This window comes from Sinocyclocheilus rhinocerous, unplaced genomic scaffold (assembly GCF_001515625.1).
Source record: "Sinocyclocheilus rhinocerous isolate Xijiao unplaced genomic scaffold, SAMN03320098_v1.1 scaffold539, whole genome shotgun sequence".
NCBI lineage: Eukaryota > Metazoa > Chordata > Actinopteri > Cypriniformes > Cyprinidae > Sinocyclocheilus > Sinocyclocheilus rhinocerous.
Window position 1 is genome coordinate 1,458,089 of NW_015653003.1, and position 19,424 is coordinate 1,477,512.

General features: G+C 39.3%; 3 protein-coding genes across 3 annotated transcripts in view; 2 read left to right on the forward strand and 1 right to left on the reverse strand.

Annotated features, from left to right (window-relative positions):
• Positions 1 to 5,325, reverse strand: part of sbf2 (SET binding factor 2) — a 143,150-nt gene extending 137,825 nt beyond the window's left edge. Inside the window, exon 1 of the mRNA XM_016521593.1 lies at positions 5,192 to 5,325. Within this exon, the coding sequence (XP_016377079.1) occupies positions 5,192 to 5,246 (55 nt within the window). The 5' untranslated portion in view covers positions 5,247 to 5,325. The remainder of the gene's footprint in view (positions 1 to 5,191) is intronic.
• A 2,328-nt stretch (positions 5,326 to 7,653) lies between these two features.
• On the forward strand, positions 7,654 to 10,123 carry LOC107715457 (ADM-like). Its single transcript, XM_016521600.1, has 5 exons — positions 7,654 to 7,790; positions 8,301 to 8,404; positions 8,496 to 8,609; positions 8,788 to 9,572; positions 9,717 to 10,123. Exons 2-4 carry the CDS (start codon positions 8,313 to 8,315, stop codon positions 9,095 to 9,097), a joined length of 516 nt encoding a protein of 171 aa, XP_016377086.1. The 5' UTR covers positions 7,654 to 7,790; positions 8,301 to 8,312; the 3' UTR covers positions 9,098 to 9,572; positions 9,717 to 10,123.
• A 5,811-nt stretch (positions 10,124 to 15,934) lies between these two features.
• Positions 15,935 to 19,013, forward strand: LOC107715449 (AMP deaminase 3-like). Its single transcript, XM_016521594.1, has 5 exons — positions 15,935 to 16,099; positions 17,318 to 17,540; positions 18,110 to 18,287; positions 18,432 to 18,597; positions 18,970 to 19,013. Exons 1-5 carry the CDS (start codon positions 16,078 to 16,080, stop codon positions 19,011 to 19,013), a joined length of 633 nt encoding a protein of 210 aa, XP_016377080.1. The 5' UTR covers positions 15,935 to 16,077.
• Positions 19,014 to 19,424: the final 411 nt, after the last annotated feature.

The following is a 19,424-nucleotide window of genomic DNA, read 5'->3' on the forward strand; positions in this document are numbered from 1 at the left end:
CAAAAGATTCAGGTTAGAGGATTTGATGAATAAATATTGATTACAATTTTCTACAAACCTTACTTGGAGAGGGCTGATCATGACAAGAACTTGCTGAGCCTCACTAGTAGCCGTTCAGTTGACAAAACTGAAAAAAGGCCATCATGCAACCGCTCTGTTTCTACCTTACAACAGAGCAAAAGGGAATGTGTGAGTGAGTGGAGGGAGTAAAGGACTAAGATGAAGAGAAACAGGCAGAGAAAGGCAGAATTTTGTGTATAAGTTTAACAGAATGAGAGGAAAGCAGCATTAGAAAAAGCTGCATCTTCGATAGCAAGCTAAATTAATATGAATTATTTTAAACATGATTACATGCTGCCGGTATTGTTGTAAGCAGTTTAAAGGCCTCTTCACACCAAGGATGAGTCCATACCGCAGCTATTTAACATTTAAGGACACAGAGGAACAATATTGTTGGAATCTCTTTTATGTCGTTGGATATTGATGGATTTGTTTTGTTTTTTCCAGCTGATGAATAATAAAAGCATTGACAGCCAATATTAGAATTCATTCAACTTTAAAGAGCTCAAGCATTTAAAGTGGCAGACAACAAATCTGCAGCACATGCTTAGAATGAACAGTGCTATTGTTCATCAGTGTGGAGGCTAACATAGTCACTGTTTTAGTTATTTTATAGTTATTGTTCTTGGTGTGAACGGGCTTTAAGAGTGCCACCCAAGCTACTGGGTCCACACTTACTTTATTAGCTTTTTACAGTGCCTAGTGACTCCCTCTGTTCATGGGTGTCTATAATTAATCAATAATCAAATTAAACAATACCAAAATGCATTCAAATATTAATATTTATTAAGTTTAACACATATTTGTCAATGCTAAACATTCCTCATTTATCTGTAATATAAATAAGATGCTAAAATTGTTATTTATACAGTGATACTGTCATTCAGTGTAATGGATGACACTGTGGTGTAACAGAGAATTTGCATTACACTGCATGACAAAACCATTACCCTGAATGACGAAACTTCTACTTCAGCTTATATTGCAGGCAACCAAATGGAAATGGCCACCTATTTCAAACAGTGAGCATGACCAGTTAATCACAATTATTCACAGCATCTACTTGTTTTTCAAAAAATCTAACATTAAAAGTGTTTTTTGGCATTTCACTGAATGACGTGTGCTTTTGCAACAGCGTAAGGCTGTCTACACTGGACGTGACAAAACAACCATTGCAAATCATTTAAATTTTTTGTCAGTACTTCATAGATAGAACGAGGCATCAGTTTAATGTCGAGGATTTGTCGTGTCGCACCGCATCCAGTGTAGACAGCATCACTGATTATAATGGGTTCTATAGTATTTCCGCTCACGCCCGGTGTGGACACGGTGTCAGTGACCTTGTGCATTTACTTGTGTAAAGGCTTTACATTGTTTATGTTTTTACTAAAGCTTTTTTATTTATGACAAATGCTGCACAAGGTCACTGATAATCAAATAATTTGTTGAATGAATGTTTTGATTCATTAAAACTGAATTGCTACTGAAGTTTAAATCAGAGATGCTGATATTTGAAAAATGTAAAATATCGGCTGACCACTACTTTAGACATTACAGTCATTCATTATAAAATAAACTGACTGAAACAGCCAAGAAAACATTGCTCACCCACTAACACTGAGAGCTAATTTGCTGCAGGACTCCAATACATGGACCAGCTCATCAGAAACTGCCTCTATTTCCAGCAGTTCACTGTCATGTATAAAGAGAGAGATCATACAAACATCTGCACATGGAAATGCTTAAAAACACCCTGTTTTGTCCATGATATATTTAGTGTTCCACACCAGGTTTTACTTACATTATGCAATCCATTTTTCAGCATGCATGTTTAATCAATACATGATCTTATAAAGAAAATAACCGGCAAGGCCTCTGATACCACTGAATTTACTGTCCTTTAAACAGCAGCATCATTTATAGCCAATAAAATTCAAGTCTCACCCATTGTGAGATTAGCATTATAGCTTTATAACGTTTGTTCCTGACAAATATAGTAAGTCACACTTACCATTACCAATAAGACACATAGGCCTACCTCAGAACATAATGCGTCATACAACAGCTTACGGTCTCTAAACAACTTGGAACTTGACCTTCTTCTGTGGAACACTAAACACAATATTTTGAACAATGTTTCTGTCAATACAATGAAAGTCAGTGTGGTCCAAAACCACAGTGGACCCCACTAAAACATTTAGTAGAATCTACAGGTTTTGTAGAGTCATACAGGTTTGAAACAACATGATGGTGACAGGATTTTCATTTTGAGGGTGAATTATCTTTATAAAACCATATTAATTGTGAAAAGGCTCGACAAGAATTTTTCTTCTGGCCCAGTCAGGTATATTTTTACTTGCCCCGCTGCCAATTTCACTGGCCCCAGAACAAAAAACATAGTAAATTTATTCTTTGGGATAAACCCCTTGAGATGCATCATCTCATTTTCAAGGGCGTGCTACATATTTTACTTTAATACACATCTGTGCATATGTCAGAAAAACATATGCATGATTTGTGACATCTGATATCATCATTCACTTCAATAACATGAGAAAAGCATCTCTGAGCAATTCTTCTAAATTAGGAATGTGCATTGCCTTCTCATTTATTTTCTTTATCTAAAGGGGATAAAAATTCCAGCTGTTCCAGTGAGGATGATGTGTGAATTCACACAATCCCCCACAGACGTCAGGAACACTGAGTTCCCCAGCACAACACAGCCATTTATGCACTAAATATCTGTATGAGCCTATGCCATGAGTGACAGAGATGATTCAGCAAGAGCAGCCCTTAAAGACTGAAGCCTGGAGGAAAGCCAGCTTATCTGATGCTCTCAGTAGAGGCTAGTCAGTGTCTTTGAGCTACTGAAAGAAAGGCCTCACTCATTTGATATCTGTGGACGCTTATCATTGCTGAGAAAGACACTGCAACATGACCAAGACTCCTTCGAAACATAAACAGTTGTCTATTCAGAGAAGACACAGGCTATAATAAAGCCAGTGGAAATGGCTGGAGTTCAGCTCACAATTAAAGAATTTATGGGTATGGGTGTTTTCATACCAAAGTCCCTTTAAGGCACGTCATTTCACTCGGCGGCCATCTTTGAAACGCCTCTCGGGCATGCAAGTGCAGCTCCTATCTCTCTGAATGGGGAAACATCAAATTCTACAAAACTGTTCGCCAAGCTTACGATTAAATTTCATATTTGAAATCACCAATGAAATCTGACGACAACTGTCATAAATGTTTCAGATCGTTATTTTGTGTATTTGGTGTAACAGAATATGTTGACCTGCTTTAATGTTCAAAAAACACATTATTTTTCAAATACTGTACATTATTGTAGGTCCTCTATGCCCCGCCTCTCTCAAACGCGTCGTTTTCAACAAAGCCCCCTCCTTTGACAAGCGCAGTCTGCTCTGATTGGCCAGCTAACCCAGTGCATTGTGATTGGCCCCGTTTTAGGTAGGCGTGGTTGACTCTTAACTTTTATAAAGAATATCTCTTTGGATTTGAGACTTTAGTCTTTGCAACTTTACAGATCTTATTTATGCACCAAGAGCTTGTAACACTCCAAAGAGAAAGGAAAACTTGAAATCGCATCATATGACCCCTTTTAAAAAAAGCTTATTTTTCAGGCTAGATCAGCCAGTGCGCATGCGCAGTCCTAAGCACATGTTTTTATAGCGACCGAGACTTTTAACGGCAGCTGCAGTGACACGACGACTTTACCGATTAGCAATTGGCTCTTTTATTCAGAAGGCGTGGCTTCCTTCGATATCGAGCGTTGCATTTTTCCCCATTCAAAACACAAGTGACACGTCTTGGGTATTATATAGTCTGTGTTTCATACTTAAGTCTTGGTCTTAAAAAAAAAATCAAACTTAGATTTAAGTGGACTAAAAAGTAAGTTTCCCTTAGTCATGCGCCATTTGTTTTTTGTTTTTTTACCAAAACACTGAAACTGAAATTAAAGCAGAAAATCAATATTGTCAAGGCGGACGTATTTAGAATTGTACTAAAAGGCCTTTTAATTGCTAAAAGGTATGAACTACGGATCAGATGGCAGAAAGCATGTAGTAGATTGAGTAAAACCGGTTTTTCAGTAAAGTTTTCATCATGCTGACAGCTTAGAGGCCATAGAAATTCATGTATCAAATGTCATACAGTAGAATTTTAAAAATCTGTTTTTGTTTGTTGTTTTGTCAACACTATATGGCACTTCTTCCTTCATCAAAGCTCGGAATGAAAAGACGTGCAAGAATGTGTCATTTCCCTCACTACAAGTGTTTTAAAAACAACTATTTCTTTTGACAGTTAAAGAGTTAAATGAGTGTAATAAGGGATAGTGAACATCACTTCGTTTTGTGTGCAGACGTGCGCTTTCCAGATGACCTGCTGCTTCCTTCGGCATCTGTGCATGTAAACGTGATCATGTGCTGTGAATGAGAGCAGCGTGGAGCACCTGTAGATTGCGCACAGCTCGAGACACGTAAAGTCCTGTTTCCTCTGCATCCGCTTTCCACAACACAGGAAGAGCTCTCCGGCAGATCCTTATGGACGCACACACACACAGAGCACCGGGCAGCTCTCTACTGACCCAAACCTCGCGGCTAAATGTGGAAATCAATGCAGCGTCGCGCGCTTAAATCGCCATTTAGAGATCAATGCGTGTGGCTTGGAAACAAATAGTAACAAGCAACCGCTTGAGTCACCGCGCACTGTTTACATGTACACGCGACAAATACAGTAGGTGTGTGCCGAGATTTACATTTAGTGAATGGTGCTAAAACACTCATTTATTAAATAAAAAACACATTATACGGCATGTTATTATGAAAACATTAGCATGAGCGGTGTTGTACATACATATTAAGCAATGGCAATTCTTTTAAACCTCCCATTTACACAAGCACGTACTAGCTACTTAATTCATAAGCACAAACAGCAACAGCCAGTGTTGTTCCCTGCTAAAACCGACACATACTTCCTATTGATACCGATTATAGTACGTCAAAGAAAGTGAAATCCATCTGCTAATCTCTTGAACCACAGCAGCAGCGGTATGGCTTGTTGCTAACGGCTTAAATAAATCACAACACTCCTCCACACTCACACCGCAACTTACCAGACTTGTCCTGGTCGTATCCCACCACTATGAAATAATCAGCCAGTCTAGCCATGGTTTCCTCTTTAGGCGAAATTCTGCAGCACAATTCAGCATTTTTCTTTCTTCAAAAGCACAGCCATGTTTGACACAGAGGGAGCCAGTGCGCCTGCGTGGACTCGCGTGCCTGGGCGTGGGTCCTGCATTCACTTACACGAGCGATAATGAACATACTACACAATCATACCGCGGAATGATTTTCCTTGACGTGAATGATGCCATGTAATATTATATTAACCCAAAATGAATTACTGTTTATTTATTAATTTAGTCTTAGTGTGGACTATGCAAAAGTATGATGAGCACTGAAGCGTCATGCCCTCAGAATTTTCATTTGTTTTTGTGATGCCACAGTATTTCAAATGTAGGCCTAAATGTAAAAGTTCCGAAATAATATTATATACAATATGTGATGATAATAATAAACATTATAAAACATTAAAAAACAATAAAATATTTTTTACACTTATTTCTCAGGTGGGAGAGATGTATTCCAGCTGATCCATAATGTAGATAAGGGCAGGGCAACTTCGGTCCTGGAGGGCCACTGTCCTGCAGAGTTTAGCTCCAACCCTAATCAAACACACCCGAACGAGCTAATCAATGTCTTCAAGATCACACGAGAAGGCTACAGTCAGGTGTGTTTGGAGCTAAACTCTGCAGGACTGAAGTTGCCCAGCCCTGATCTAGATCCTCTGGACCAGCTAATGACCATACATCACCCAGTTAGTAAACAAGTAATAGCCTACCAGCTATCAGTAGAAGGGTAACACATGGACCATATATAATCTCATTTATGCAGAATAGAACAGGAAAGTGAATATTAGGAAATATGTAGACTAAATGTTCATAATCCACCATAAAAAGTTTTAAACACTGCCCCACTCTAAATATTTGTTACAACAGACCCTCACAAATAATTTAATGAAATTTTACCATCCAGTTCTCAATGAAAAACTAAAATAAACATTTCAAATTATTGATTTATATTCTTTATTCTCATTAAGAATAAAGTGTTTTTCCATGTGAAGTGCCTAAAATCCAATTCACCTTGCTAAAAAGAAAAAGAACTAATAAACTATTCTAATATAGTTGTTTAGCTTATCTGTACAACAATTTAATGCTGCATAACCTTTACAAAAATAATGCTTTGCTATTTATTAATATACTGTATGTGATTATACTTTGTTATAAGAATGCTACTTTGATATATAGATTGATTGCCATATTAAATTATTATTGTCATTTATTGTATCTAACCAGGTACTACCATCGTAATACCATGGTTTGTTCAGACTATTTTTCATCTGTTTACACATGATCACTCTAAAACAACAACAGTATGAAGCATAGAGATGACAACTCAATGACATCAGGGTGTCATCTCTGTGACTCATTGTTAACTGTAGCATTCCTAGGCATGTAACACAAGACCTACGTCCCACCTGCATCTGTGGGTTCCCTCATCATACTTCATTAAATATCAACAATCCTTGTGATGGCTACGATATGTTGATTTGGCAAACAATATTTACCATATTTGGGCTGAGAAGCAAACAACTGGATGGTGTCAGTGTGTGGATGTTGTGCAATCTTTGACTTCCCATATAAGGATAAATCAGGGTTGCACAGTAATTAACATGAGCTAATGACATTTTTGTGAAATACATGTTGGCTGTTCTATGAAAAATCACAGAAATGAATTTTAGAAATTATTTTATCAGAAGAATTTAATTTGATCTAGTCTAAAGTGAGGGGGGAAACTAGGTGAAGTTCAGTGGGCATTCTCCCAAAAAATGTAAATGTATCGTTATCTGTGTTTATTATCCAGAAATAGAGAGTCTTACCTCTTACATAGAAAATCTGACAAGTGTAACTCAAAGGCACCTTTGTAGTCTTAGATCAACTCTTTGATCAAATCTTTCTGTACTGTTATATAAAACTGTTCCGTTTTATATCTGATCTTATTGGACTATTAAAAATTATTTTAATAAATAATTATTATATTACATTACATTACATTACATTATATTATATTATATAAAACCAGATTGATTGCACTGGCCATTATTTTTATGCAGAATGGTACTTTTATGTCAAGTTAAAGATTAGTCTTTTTGTCTTTGTCTGTCAGATAATAGTTGTACCCCCAGCCAACATCCAGATTTAAAAATCATGAGCAATGTAATAGAAGAAACTGAATTCATTGTAACACTGGGATTAAAAAAAAAAATCAAAGAATTCCCCAGATTGGCAGTTGGTTATTATTCCCAGAAACTCTGATAACAATCCATTAAGTAATTTCAGCAATAACCCATCAATATCCCCAGTTTCGTTTTGCTCTAATTGAGGTTGTTATAGAGAGGAAATGCTGGGATGAGAGAGCGTGTTAGATATGCCCCTCCCATCTCCCTGCAGTATAAATTCACTTACGCCTGCTGTGGAGAGTCAGACTATTAGCAGAGTATCACCACTGCAACAGCATTAACAGCAAGTGAAACGCCTCTGGATTACTTTCTACACAGACTTCTGAAGCCAACCCAAGAGTACTTCAACACAGGTATGCATTTTTAAAGGAAGCTTATGTGTTTCTGTTAGCTGCTCAGTGTCTTTTCTTTTAGGGTCAAGGCTCATATGCATAGGTTATCTGTAGTTATATAAGAAACTGAGTCCCAGTTTTGCATCTGTAAGCCAGGGAACTTGCTTCTGTCTGTTAGGCAAAAACTTAATCTCATTTGAAGGGAATTTGAGTGATTTTTTTTAATTAGGTGCGGATGGAGTTAAAGACACTGTGTTTTGTAAAAACCCACTGTTTTGTACATCATTGTCCCTTTTACTGCTTATCAGTGACCTGAAGCACAGTTGCAAGTTTACTTATTCATAGAAAGTGCGACCTCAGTTTGACATTGTAAATAAATGCATGATGAATGTAAATAGCGTGGATTTTGGACTCTTGTGCAAGCGTGAGCAAAGCATGGTTGGCACAGAGTAGGGGAGTTGCATGCAGGTTTCAGCTGCTTCCTTTCAAAGTGGATATCTAACAGATGATTCATTTGCTTTTTCCTTCAAGGTTTCAGTCACGATGCAACTGATTCTGCAGTCAATCTTCTGCTGCTGCCTGCTGGCCACCTTTGCACCTGGTGTGGACGGTGCAAAACATGACCTGAAAAGAAGGTAAGCTGATGTGTTGATTTAGGATTTTTAGTCAGGGTTGGAACTGGTTGAAAAGTTTCTAATGAACGTGTTTTCTCTTCTTGATACTTAGTGTCCGGCTGCAGAGATCAAGAAGGGATTTGAGCCTTGCTGCACTGAGGACTTTAGACAACAGCCAGTTTGTCAGACCGGACGATGTCAAAGACAACTTAAGGCCACATTCCAGGTAAGAATTAGCAAGCGTTACCAGCTGAAAATTATGTCACTGTTTTCTCTAAGTTAAGTGTGGTTTCACATGATGAAGTTGGAGTACAAACTTGTCAACCAAGGAACATTAAACTAAAACAATTGCTCAGGAACTCCATGCAGGCATTAATGTCCTCTTCCCTTGTCTGCCTTTCCAGCACTGGCATCAGCATAAGGACAAAACGCTCCAAGAACTCCATCAACCAGTCCAGGAGAGCGGGCTGCTCGCTTGGCACCTGCACGGTGCATGTGCTGGCACACCGACTCCATGACCTCAACAACAAGCTGAAGATCGGGAATGCACCCGCTGACAAGATCAATCCCTTCGGGTACGGCCGGCGGCGAAGGTCCGTTCCAGAGAAAGTAATGACACTGCGACAGGAGGGCAGCAGGCTGCGGACGGTGTGGAGCAGCTCAAACTCTCAATCACGGCTGCACAAGCTGGAAGCGCAGCTCAGACGGACGTGAGCGCATGGGGTGGGAGTGCTCTGGGACACTGCGACAGAGGCTCGCCGGCCAGCTATGAAATTCTAGAAATGCCTCAGACTCCTGCCAAGAGTTCTCCAGCGCATTCTTTTCCAAGCACAGGGGCTGGAAGAGCAATCTTGCCTTCCTCGGAAGAGAAATCAACAAAGAGCAGCGCAGAAACAACAGCAGCTGTTGAAAATGAGGAGGGGATGCAGATGGAGAAACTGAATTAAGTGTGCCTTGGATATGAGCAAGATATCATTGCACTGAAGTGGACTGGCCTCAGGGAAAAGCAGAACCTCCTCTCTTGGGACAAATGGACTGCCCTCCTGGTGAACCTGTCAGTGGGAATTCAGCCCCTAGTTTAGCTGTTCCTGTCCAGTGACTGTGTCGTCAGAAAGTCTTTGGACTTCAACAGGGAAAGATTCATGATTCTAGAAAGGAATACACAGAGACTTTTAAAATGCCAGTGAAGGTGTTTCTAATTTGGTGGGAATTCAGCCCCTAGTTTAGCTGTTCCTGTCCAGTGACTGTGTCGTCAGAAAGTCTTTGGACTTCACAGGGAAAGATTCATGATTCTAGAAAGGAATACACAGAGACTTTTAAAATGCCAGTGAAGGTGTTTCTAATTTGGAATCACATTTTTGGACACTGTAAGCAGGATGAATGCCTTTGATTATATGAACTGTCAGTGCCAGTCCACAAGGATCGTATTCTAACTTACTTGAACATTGTTGTTGTTATTTGTGTAGAGATATGTGCAATCTATTTCATTTTTTATTGCAAGTATATGTATATTTGAAAAAAAAAAAGGTCAAAGATATTACTATTTAATTAGTTTTATATTACTTAATACTACTTACAGAGATAGAGCTATTTTTGTACAGGGAAAACATAAGGGCATTGAAGGTAGCGTTATATTGATTATTCATTTATGTCAAGGATGTCTCAAGCTGTGGTATAGGATCACTTTTTATGCAATTATATATTTGTAAATGGGATCTATTTTATTTGTGTGCTTGTGTGTGAAATGGATTAATGTTGTCATTCAATAAACTTTTGCATACAATTAAAGCTGATGTCTTCTGGACCTCGACTGTTTGTTCTACAGGAAGTGAAGGTAGTAAAAGGAAAGTGTCTCTCCATTGTTCCTCATCCGGATTGCCAAGTGGACAGACAGATGATCAGCACCTGGTCTGGGTTATTTAATGTTAAAGGCCCTGGGGTGCCTGGCAAATGGGGTGCCAAGTGCATTCCTTCTTTCCATTTTCCATACCTACTCACTTCATACAAAGTGGGTTATTTGTATTTGAAGGGGGAATGGGCCAGGACTGTTTAATGGGACCTCTGCAGGGGGTGGGTTTGCAGGATGTAGAGCAGAGGTGAGAGGCGCTCCATAGGACATTCCACTTAAACACATCATTTTCATTCCTGTCTTAATGAGATGGAACTTCCGAAATGCACTTTTTACTGTTGCACTCATATAACACAAATGTGACCCTGGACCACAAAACCAGTCTTAAGTGTCAATTTTTCAAAATTGAGATTTATACATCATTTATACATTTCCATTGATGTATGGTTTGTTATGATAGGACAATATTTGGTCAAGATACAACTATTTGAATATCTGGGGACCATAAGATGCTAATCACAAATGAACACATATACAATGTCAGAAAAAACACTAATAGTCTTCCTTTAAGAATTGTCCATTGAATACAGGATGAAAAGGTAGATGTTTCAGCTGTAGCCTTCCATTAATAAACTGTTTACTCCAAAGCTGCTTTGTTCTTTATGTTTAAGAGGCAAATAAGCTTAAAGGGGTCATATGATGCGATTTCAATTTTTCCTTTCTCTTTCGAGTGTTACAAGCTCTTGGTGCATAAAGAAGATCTGTAAAGTTGCAAAGACTAAAGTCTCAAATCCAAAGAGATATTCTTTATAAAAGTTCAGAGTCAGCCACACCTACCTAAAATGGCTCGTGGGCAAACAAATGCAGACAGAGTTTTATGTTTACACGGCGCGATGCAATGCAACGCAACGCGTAAAAAGACAGTATAAGTCATTATAATCAGTAATTATGTCCCCACTGGATGCAACAAATGCCTCGTTTGTAATGGGTTTTAATGTTTTTGTCAGGTCGCTCCGGCAGGGACATGGCATCAACAGTATGGTGAGGGGCGTAACATTTCCGTCTCACGCTTGAGGTATTCGGCCAATCACAACGCACTGGATAGCTGGCCAATCACAGCACACCTGGCTTTTTCAGACCGATGAGCTTTGTAAAAATCAACGCGTTTCAAAAAGGCGGGGCATAGAGGAGATACAAAAATGTACAGTATGTGGAAAATAATGTTTTGTTTTTTTTTACTTTAAACCACATAAACACATTTCATTACACCAAATACACAAAATAACGTTCTTTTTAGCAGCATCATATGACCCCTTTAATTATTTAGCGTGATACTCAAAAAGACTGGAAAGTTTGACACATTCTGAAAATTCCAGAAAGTTTAAATCAACACAGTCAATACCCACAACAGCAACTTACAGATAGAATGAGTTTTATGTTTTCCCAATGTTTCATCTATCTGAACGAAAAGTGTACTGGTGGTTAAAAGTGGTTACCTCAGCAGGCGAACACAATTTCTGTTTGTGAGGGTCTGTTTACTACCAGGGAAAAATAGGCACTTTGGCCTATTCGTAACTTGTAAACTAATTTAGGTGGAAATATCTGAAACCTCAACCAAAGCATATATACTTATTTTTGAAAATGTGCATTTGAATAAGGGATTACGACTTTTTCACAGTGGTCAGACACTCCCAACCAGAATTTGCACCTTGCAGCTAAAAAATAAAGTAGCCTATTCATTCAGTCAAGCGTCCTCTCTCCTTGTCGTATTTTAATGCTATGGCTCCATCTTGTGGTAACAATTATTGAAGTTATCATTCTTTTGCCAAGAATTTCCAAACGTGTTCTGGGACTGATGCCATCTGCCTCACTCATCGACACCTCATAAATCTTCACACCTGTCAGTGAATATGGACCAGCAATCAACACAATGATTCATTTATACTTCGGAGCCTACATGTATTCAGATTATTATTATTCTTTTGACTGATTTAGTAACCAAAACTATTACTCCCAAAGTTTAAAAAGTCGGATTTTTGAGTTTCCAAATACTTTTTGTGGCCACATTACCTTCTTGGTCAAGAACACATGGACACATCTCCACAAGGGGGCAATAATGAATAATAACAGAGGAAGAAAAGATGTAGTATTTTTTAAAAATCTCTTTAAACTAATGTCTACCTAAATAATGCTAAACATTAGTGAAAGACAAAAAACGGTGTAATTTTATAGCCCTGTGTTTTGACTCTAGGTGTGAGGTGGCAAACGGACTCTGTTGCTTTCTCTCTTTGCTCAGTGAATTCCATGTGCCATATCTCATACATCACTTGGGGGCAGAACTGAGTCGGGTTTTTTCTTTCTTTCATTTCTTTCCTGGGAGAACTTCATGGGTTTATAATTGCAGTGCAGCTGCAGAGAGGACGCAGAGTTCTGTAAGATCTGAGGCTGGGTAAGTGCTTCTATTTAGAATTTTATGAATAAATGCATACTTTTCTTTCTCTTGATGCAGTACATACCTGCGATTGTCAAAGACCTTAACAGTTTTGTTTATAATGATGATACATTTAGTAGCTTTGTGTCTGTTTAATGTTACCCTTTACCAGCAATTCTAATGAACAGTTATTAGATGCCACTTATTCAACATGACATCAAATCTGTTGCAATAATTAAAGTAAGAAATACCCACCGATTATTTTCTCCTTTGCTCTAGTCTTATCCTGCTACTGCACAAGCTGCTGTGTCTTCTCCTTCTCCAGGCCTGAGCACACAGGAAATGATGCGAAGACTCCAGACGCCCATAGTAAAGCAGCTCTCCAACCCATGTTTGGGAAAGGGTGAGAGCTTTTGATCTGTCTCTCCCTATCCTGCAGCAAGAAACGGTCTAATATCAGTCTTTTTTTTATTGCAGCACTTATTCCATCATTGAATTGTTCACTGCAGAAATTGTTTCTGATTCCTACCAGAAGGGGGCAACCAGGAATGCTATCCTGGGCCCTAAAAAGGGAGACATTGCAGAAACATTTACATTTGCTAATTAAAGGGATAGTTCACCCCAAAATGAAAATTTGATGTTTATCTGCAAGGTGTGTACGCGCTCTGGGTAGTTTACGCAAGCGCCGGAAGTGATCTCTCCGACTTAAAACTAAAAGATTACGCTCTCTCGCGCGAACTCATTCGGGAGTGGTGACTTTCCACGGGCACAATCCATCCTAAGGAGACAGAAACATAGGAAGTGCTACAATACAAATACAAATTCTAGTAAAAGCAGAAGATGTAGGTAAATACAGTAAATGACAAAAGCTGACATTTTTTATATATAAACATGGGTCCTAAGATTCCTATCTGCATCCCTGTCACGGTCTGTCCTTATAGTTATCTCATTCTCATTTCCTTAGGAAATGTGTGTTTGCACTAAAGCTTGAATCTCACGATGTTCTCACAGTGGGCTTTCAAGCTCAATTAAGCAATAAGACGTGTCAGTAAATATACATATATACTAGTGCACTGCAAAAATGAGTACACCTTCCTAAAAGTTACTCAGAAAAAACAATTGACAATTAAAAATGTTATATAGCCCACTGAATCATTCTCAGACTTAATGCTGAATGGAACCACTTGGGAAAGAACTGTCAGGAGACTCATTTCTTAGCACAAAAGAGAAAAATGGTACAAGAGGAATACCAACTCATTGTTTTAATTGTGAAAATCAAAAAAAAAAAAAAGTAACAAAGAAATTTAAAAACAATGGGCTTGTGACAAGGCCCCTGAAATAATCAGGCCTTCACTTTAAGCTTTAATTTAGTGATGAGTGATTTTTTTTTGCTAGAAAAAGAGCAAAAGAAATACCAAGTAAGTGTCTCGGAGCTGGCAAAAGCTATGTAAAGCGTGACTGTTTATCTCACAGAGTAAGAATCTGCCTGCAAAAGTGACATGCATAGTTGTTGTCCACAATGGAACTACCTACTGTAGTGCACATTAATGCTGAGTACTGTACATCTATATATTTTATATACAATTACATATACATAGATGCACATATTTACATCTGCATATGCTGTTAGATAAAGTGACTTAAATTGAGGATAACACAAGCAATTTCTCATATGGGAGGCAACAATATTAGCAGAATTTCAAGAGTAAAAAAAGAGTAGCACAGAATATGGAGAAGAAATGTACCTATAAAAAGTAGAAAAAATAAAGTTTTTTTTTTACTAATAAGAAGGGCTATTATTTATGATTACAACTGAATAGTGTCATTTTTCAATGTTTAAATCTTTTAAATGACTACACAACTGAACTATACAACCTGATATAGAATATCAGTTTGCAGTTACATCGTGCACAAGACCTCTTGATGGCGAAGCACCTCTAAGCCATCAAATAGACCCATAGGTGCAAGAAAACAGAGTGGTATTCATGCATTATTTACACAAGCATTTGCAGCCTCAATGTAGAAAGGCATGCAAAGAAACTTGCACAGCTTATATTACAGATCATGGCTCAGTAGCTTCAGTTTAGCTTCTATACTCATCAACCAAGCCATTAAGACCTGCCTGTACTACATTTATCTCCCATAAACCTTTGCACCACACAGACCCTCAAATCCCTCAGTCACATAATCCAGAACTCCCTCTGATCGATATGAGGGAGAGAGAATGGGATGGGGAGATATTCAAGCTGCACCTTAATTCCAGCCTGACAAATCCACTTCCAGTTCCTCCCCCTGCCCTGCACAAGCAGCCTGTAATAATACCCAGCACATCACTAGGATTGTGAGGCGTCCACGTGACCTGTCTCCAAGTTTCAGGTCAGGCTGACAGGCGCACTTGGTCTGAGAAAGAGAGCTGCGTAGGTTATGCTATTGGAGCTCCAGTTGGATAAGGTATGAGGTAAAAGCAGTTGTTACAGGAACATAAAGGACAACAGTCAGATCAGGTAAACCTACTTTCCCTTTGTCCCCTCACACTGTGTTTTTACAGTTTGCTTTCCATATCTCAGTATGTGTGTGTGTGTGTGTGTGTCTGTGTGTGTGTGTGCTGTGGATCATGCTGTGTTCTTCAAATAATCACTGTGTCTAAGATGACAAAGGGTGAGATGGTTTGTTTATTCTATGGTTTCAAATGGATGTGATACAAATAGATGCTGGGCATGCTCCCATGCTCCGGGACAACATGAACAGCACCCTTTCTGTCAACACCCGGTTTAAGCTCTGAAGCAACCAACACGTATCAGTTTCAGGGGTGATTACCTCTGGACTTTTAGTGACATGATGCCCCATGCAGACCCATGATAATGGCCAGCAGGACTGTTTATCTTGGGCTGAAATGATACGTGCCTAAAGCAAGGTCGGAGCTGGGATTAGAGGCTGTTATTGGCGGTGAGGGATAGCTGAAGCTGTCAAAGGAGATGCTCCTTTGGCCACAGATTCCATTCACATGGACAGTTGGGTTTCGGAGATCAGCTCAGGGATTTATGGGCTGGTTTTTAGGAGGTTGTGAGGGAGTAAATCCCAAAGAGTTGGAAAACCTGTGTTTATATGTACGCATGAGATGAGCTGGGAGGATTGAGCAAGGTCCTGTTTGTAAGTGGTTCTCTGTAGGCTTCGGGGTCACTTTTTGTTGACAGGTGGTGGTGACATTTAAAGGATTAGTAGCTTTGTGGATGTGAGGCTTTCAACCTCTTAAAATAGAGAGAGAGAGAGGCACTCAAGAAAACAAAACGGTAGTCAGACAACAGCAGTTTCTCAGAGTGTGACTGGACATGGCCCACACCACACACATGCACACGCAAACATATACCCAGTAATACACTTGAAGTGTGGCCGCTAAGAACAGCCGAAGCCGAGATGGCGGTGACGGGGGCTGAAGGTAAGAATGGCAGCAGTCGCACAGCTGTGCATGTCAGTTCACCATAGACAGAGTGTACTCATTTCAGAACCAGTAAATATTTTCAGACAGGTCTTGTAGGTTTATTGACAGTTTAGAAGGACTTCCTTGTTTTCCTTGAAGTGTTTGAGTGCGGTGATCCTAAGCAAAGTTTGGGGTGGAAATAGATGCATTGGTCAATCAAAACAAAAACAGTTGAGAGAAGCTAAAGTCATGGCCTTGAATCAGCATTAATTTTTGGACAGACTTTGATTTGTGTGTTATAGAGGTGATATTGAAGCTTGTGATATTGTGGGAAGATATTTATGGCAGTTTTATTTCTCAATCAATAGAGCTAGATGGAATATGCTCCAGTTTTGTGCCAGATATCTACTGGTTTGTTCTCAGATGTCTACGGTACCTATGGTTACACACCTGGCAACAGTCAGTATGATGGGCACAAACTCTACTTGATATAGGAGTTTCTCAGAACGGCTTAAAAGAATGGAAACCTTGACAAAGGGATCTGGTTCTTGCCAAGGATAGCATCTGATGTGGCCACTGTGGACCATGTTCCTAACTGTTCAGGGAGAAGTCACACCCAGGGCTCAGACACTTGATCTGTCCTCACACAAACATAACTGTTTTATAGGGCAGTGTGTCTGCAGCTGTGCACTGGCCTAGTGACTGACTCTGCAGGCCTGAATCAATGGCCTGGGAATGCACATGGCATCTATATTCTTACAAATATTAATGCATTTTAATGTGTTCATTTCATATATCAGTGTAAAAGTGAACATTATGAAGCTCTAAACATAAATAACGTTAGTGCTTAAGCACAGTTTTGTGTCAGAAACACAGAGACAGTCTAGATACCAACTACTGTGCTAGTGAACAATAGTTTACCTGTTGAGGGTAAATGTAAAGTTCAGCTAACTTAAAGGGGTCATATGATGCGATTTAAATTTTTCCTTTCTCTTTGGAGTGTTACAACTCTGCAGGCCTGAATCAATGGCCTGGGAATGCACATGGCATCCCAGGACTATTTACAGCAAGCGTGTTGATATGAGCCATGAAATATACATCAAAGTAACCCTGTTGTTTTGAGCAGTGACAGCAACTCAGGAACTAGTACGGTACTTCTGTAAACTCTTGAAAGGTGACTTTATGAATACAGCAGCGTAATGTTACTAAAGTATGTTTAAATTTGCCTCTATACAGATATGCCACGGCAGTTCCCAAAGATTGCTCTGAGTGATGTGGATGAGGAAGTTCGTCTGCTGGCAGAGAAAGTGTATGCCTCAGCACTGAAGGAAGAGGACACAAAAGATGCCCTGTCCATGTACACTGTCCCAGAGGACTGTCCAATTGGCTTGCAGGAAGCCAAACAGAGGGAGCTACTCAGAGAACTGGCTGAGCAACAGTCAGAGGAAAGCGCCAAACGGTCAGCATCAATTAGTATCATTAGCTTCACCTTACTTGAAACTCCAGGTCATTCCAGTCTATGGTGGACAAGCTGGTCTTTGGAACATAGTAGCTGGTTAGCTGTTGGCCCAAAGTGGTCTTTTACCAGCTTAACCAATATGGTCTACATAGGTGAAACCAGGTCCACCAACTGGTCAACTATGTAGACCAGAGTGTTTCCGATCCTGCTTCTAGTGAATCAAAGTCCTGCAGAATTTTGCTCTAACCTGCTGCCCCAGCATACCTGCCGGGAAGTTTCTAGTGATCCTCAAGACTTTGATTAGCTGGTTCAGACATGTTTAATAAGGGTTGGAGCTGACCTCTGTAGAACAGTGACCCTCCAGGATTAGAAACCCCTGATCTAGACCAGCTTGGACGGGTTAATGACCTTAATGACCACTTTGGACCATCTTGAAAATATGTCAAACCAGCTACCATCTGAAGCTGAATTTCATTGGGTTTTCCAGCAGAACAATTAATGATATGATACAAATGCTTAATGAATTTATTATTTAATTTATAGTCCCATTTTGCTTTTATCCTTTGTAGGAAGAAGAGTTTTAAGATGATTCGATCCAAATCTATGTCACTGCAAATCCCATTATGTACGGAGAATGTCTGGGGTGTGGTGACGCCCCTCATTTCCCCTTCCTCTACCTGCTCCTCCATCTCTCAAAATTTCCCAGAGTATCAAAGAGTCACCATAAGTGGAGACTACTGTGCTGGGGTGTGTAATATTAGAATTTACAATCAAGCAACTTTCTCTACTTGCTGTCATAATTTGTTGAAAGTTCAACCACCAAAGGCACTTTTAACAGCTGACCATGTTTTAACAATCATGTCTTGTCTTACAATCACTGTGCTCTTACAGATTACAGTTGAGGACTATGAGCAAGCAGCTAAAAGTCTGCTAAAAGCTCTCTTTATTCGAGAAAAATACTCAAAACTGGCATATCACAGATTCCCATGGACCACTGCAAAGTTTCTACGTAATGCAGCAAATGAAAGGTGGACAGAAGAAGATGAAATCCTTCCAGGTACATCTGTATTTACTTAGGGTTCATAACCAGACATGACATGGAGACCATGCTCTTTTTCTAGGTTTATTTTAGGCTCTATAAACATTTCAGTGGAATTTTTTCCCAAGACATCAACATTGAACTAATTTTAGAAGACTTAAGTTAACATTAGTTATTTGTAGCTCAACTAAGAACACTTGAAATACTGTGCTAGAATGGGAATTATTCTTTCTCCTCTGATGGGAAAACCAGCATTTTTTATGCCGGTCACCAGCAAGGGATTCTGTACTGGTCTACTGCTGTCTTCTTACTAACTTAACCAACAATACTTTCTTGGTCAACCAGCTTCACCAGCTTACCTTTTTTTTGTAATTCTTCTGCTCTCCACAGATATCTGTCCCTGCCCTGGTGAAGGACAGGATCCTTACAAATAATGTGTTTTGTGAACCTTAAACCGCATAAACACATTTCATTACACCAAATACACAAAATAACGTTCTTTTTAGCAACATCATATGACCCCTTTAACATTTACTTTGTTTATTTTATAACTTAATTGTATGCCAAATGTACTCATATATTTTTAGTTTAAGGGGGACATCAGATGCCCATTTTCCACAAGTTGATATGATTCTTTAGGGTCTACATGAAATGTCTGTAACATACTTTGGTTAAAATTTCTCAATCGTTGTGTAAAACAACACCCCTTTTGCATCCATTGCATCCGACATGTTTTCTCACTGACACGCCCCAACTCGGAAACCCGGGGCTTAAAGAAAATTCAGAGTTTCCCACTCTGAAAAAAAAGAGACCTCTTTATCTCTGTCAGGTAGTAATTTATGGTA

Excerpts from the sequence above, each read along its gene's own strand:
- LOC107715457 (XM_016521600.1), top strand. The coding sequence starts at position 8,313 with ATGCAACTGATTCTGCAGTCAATCTTCTGCTGCTGCCTGCTGGCCACC. Across the intron at positions 8,405-8,495 it reads AAACATGACCTGAAAAGAAG|TGTCCGGCTGCAGAGATCAA; the intron begins GTAAGCTGATGT and ends CTTGATACTTAG. Across the intron at positions 8,610-8,787 it reads AACTTAAGGCCACATTCCAG|CACTGGCATCAGCATAAGGA; the intron begins GTAAGAATTAGC and ends CTGCCTTTCCAG.
- LOC107715449 (XM_016521594.1), top strand. The coding sequence starts at position 16,078 with ATGGCGGTGACGGGGGCTGAAG. Across the intron at positions 16,100-17,317 it reads GGCGGTGACGGGGGCTGAAG|ATATGCCACGGCAGTTCCCA; the intron begins GTAAGAATGGCA and ends GCCTCTATACAG. Across the intron at positions 18,288-18,431 it reads GTGGAGACTACTGTGCTGGG|ATTACAGTTGAGGACTATGA; the intron begins GTGTGTAATATT and ends GTGCTCTTACAG.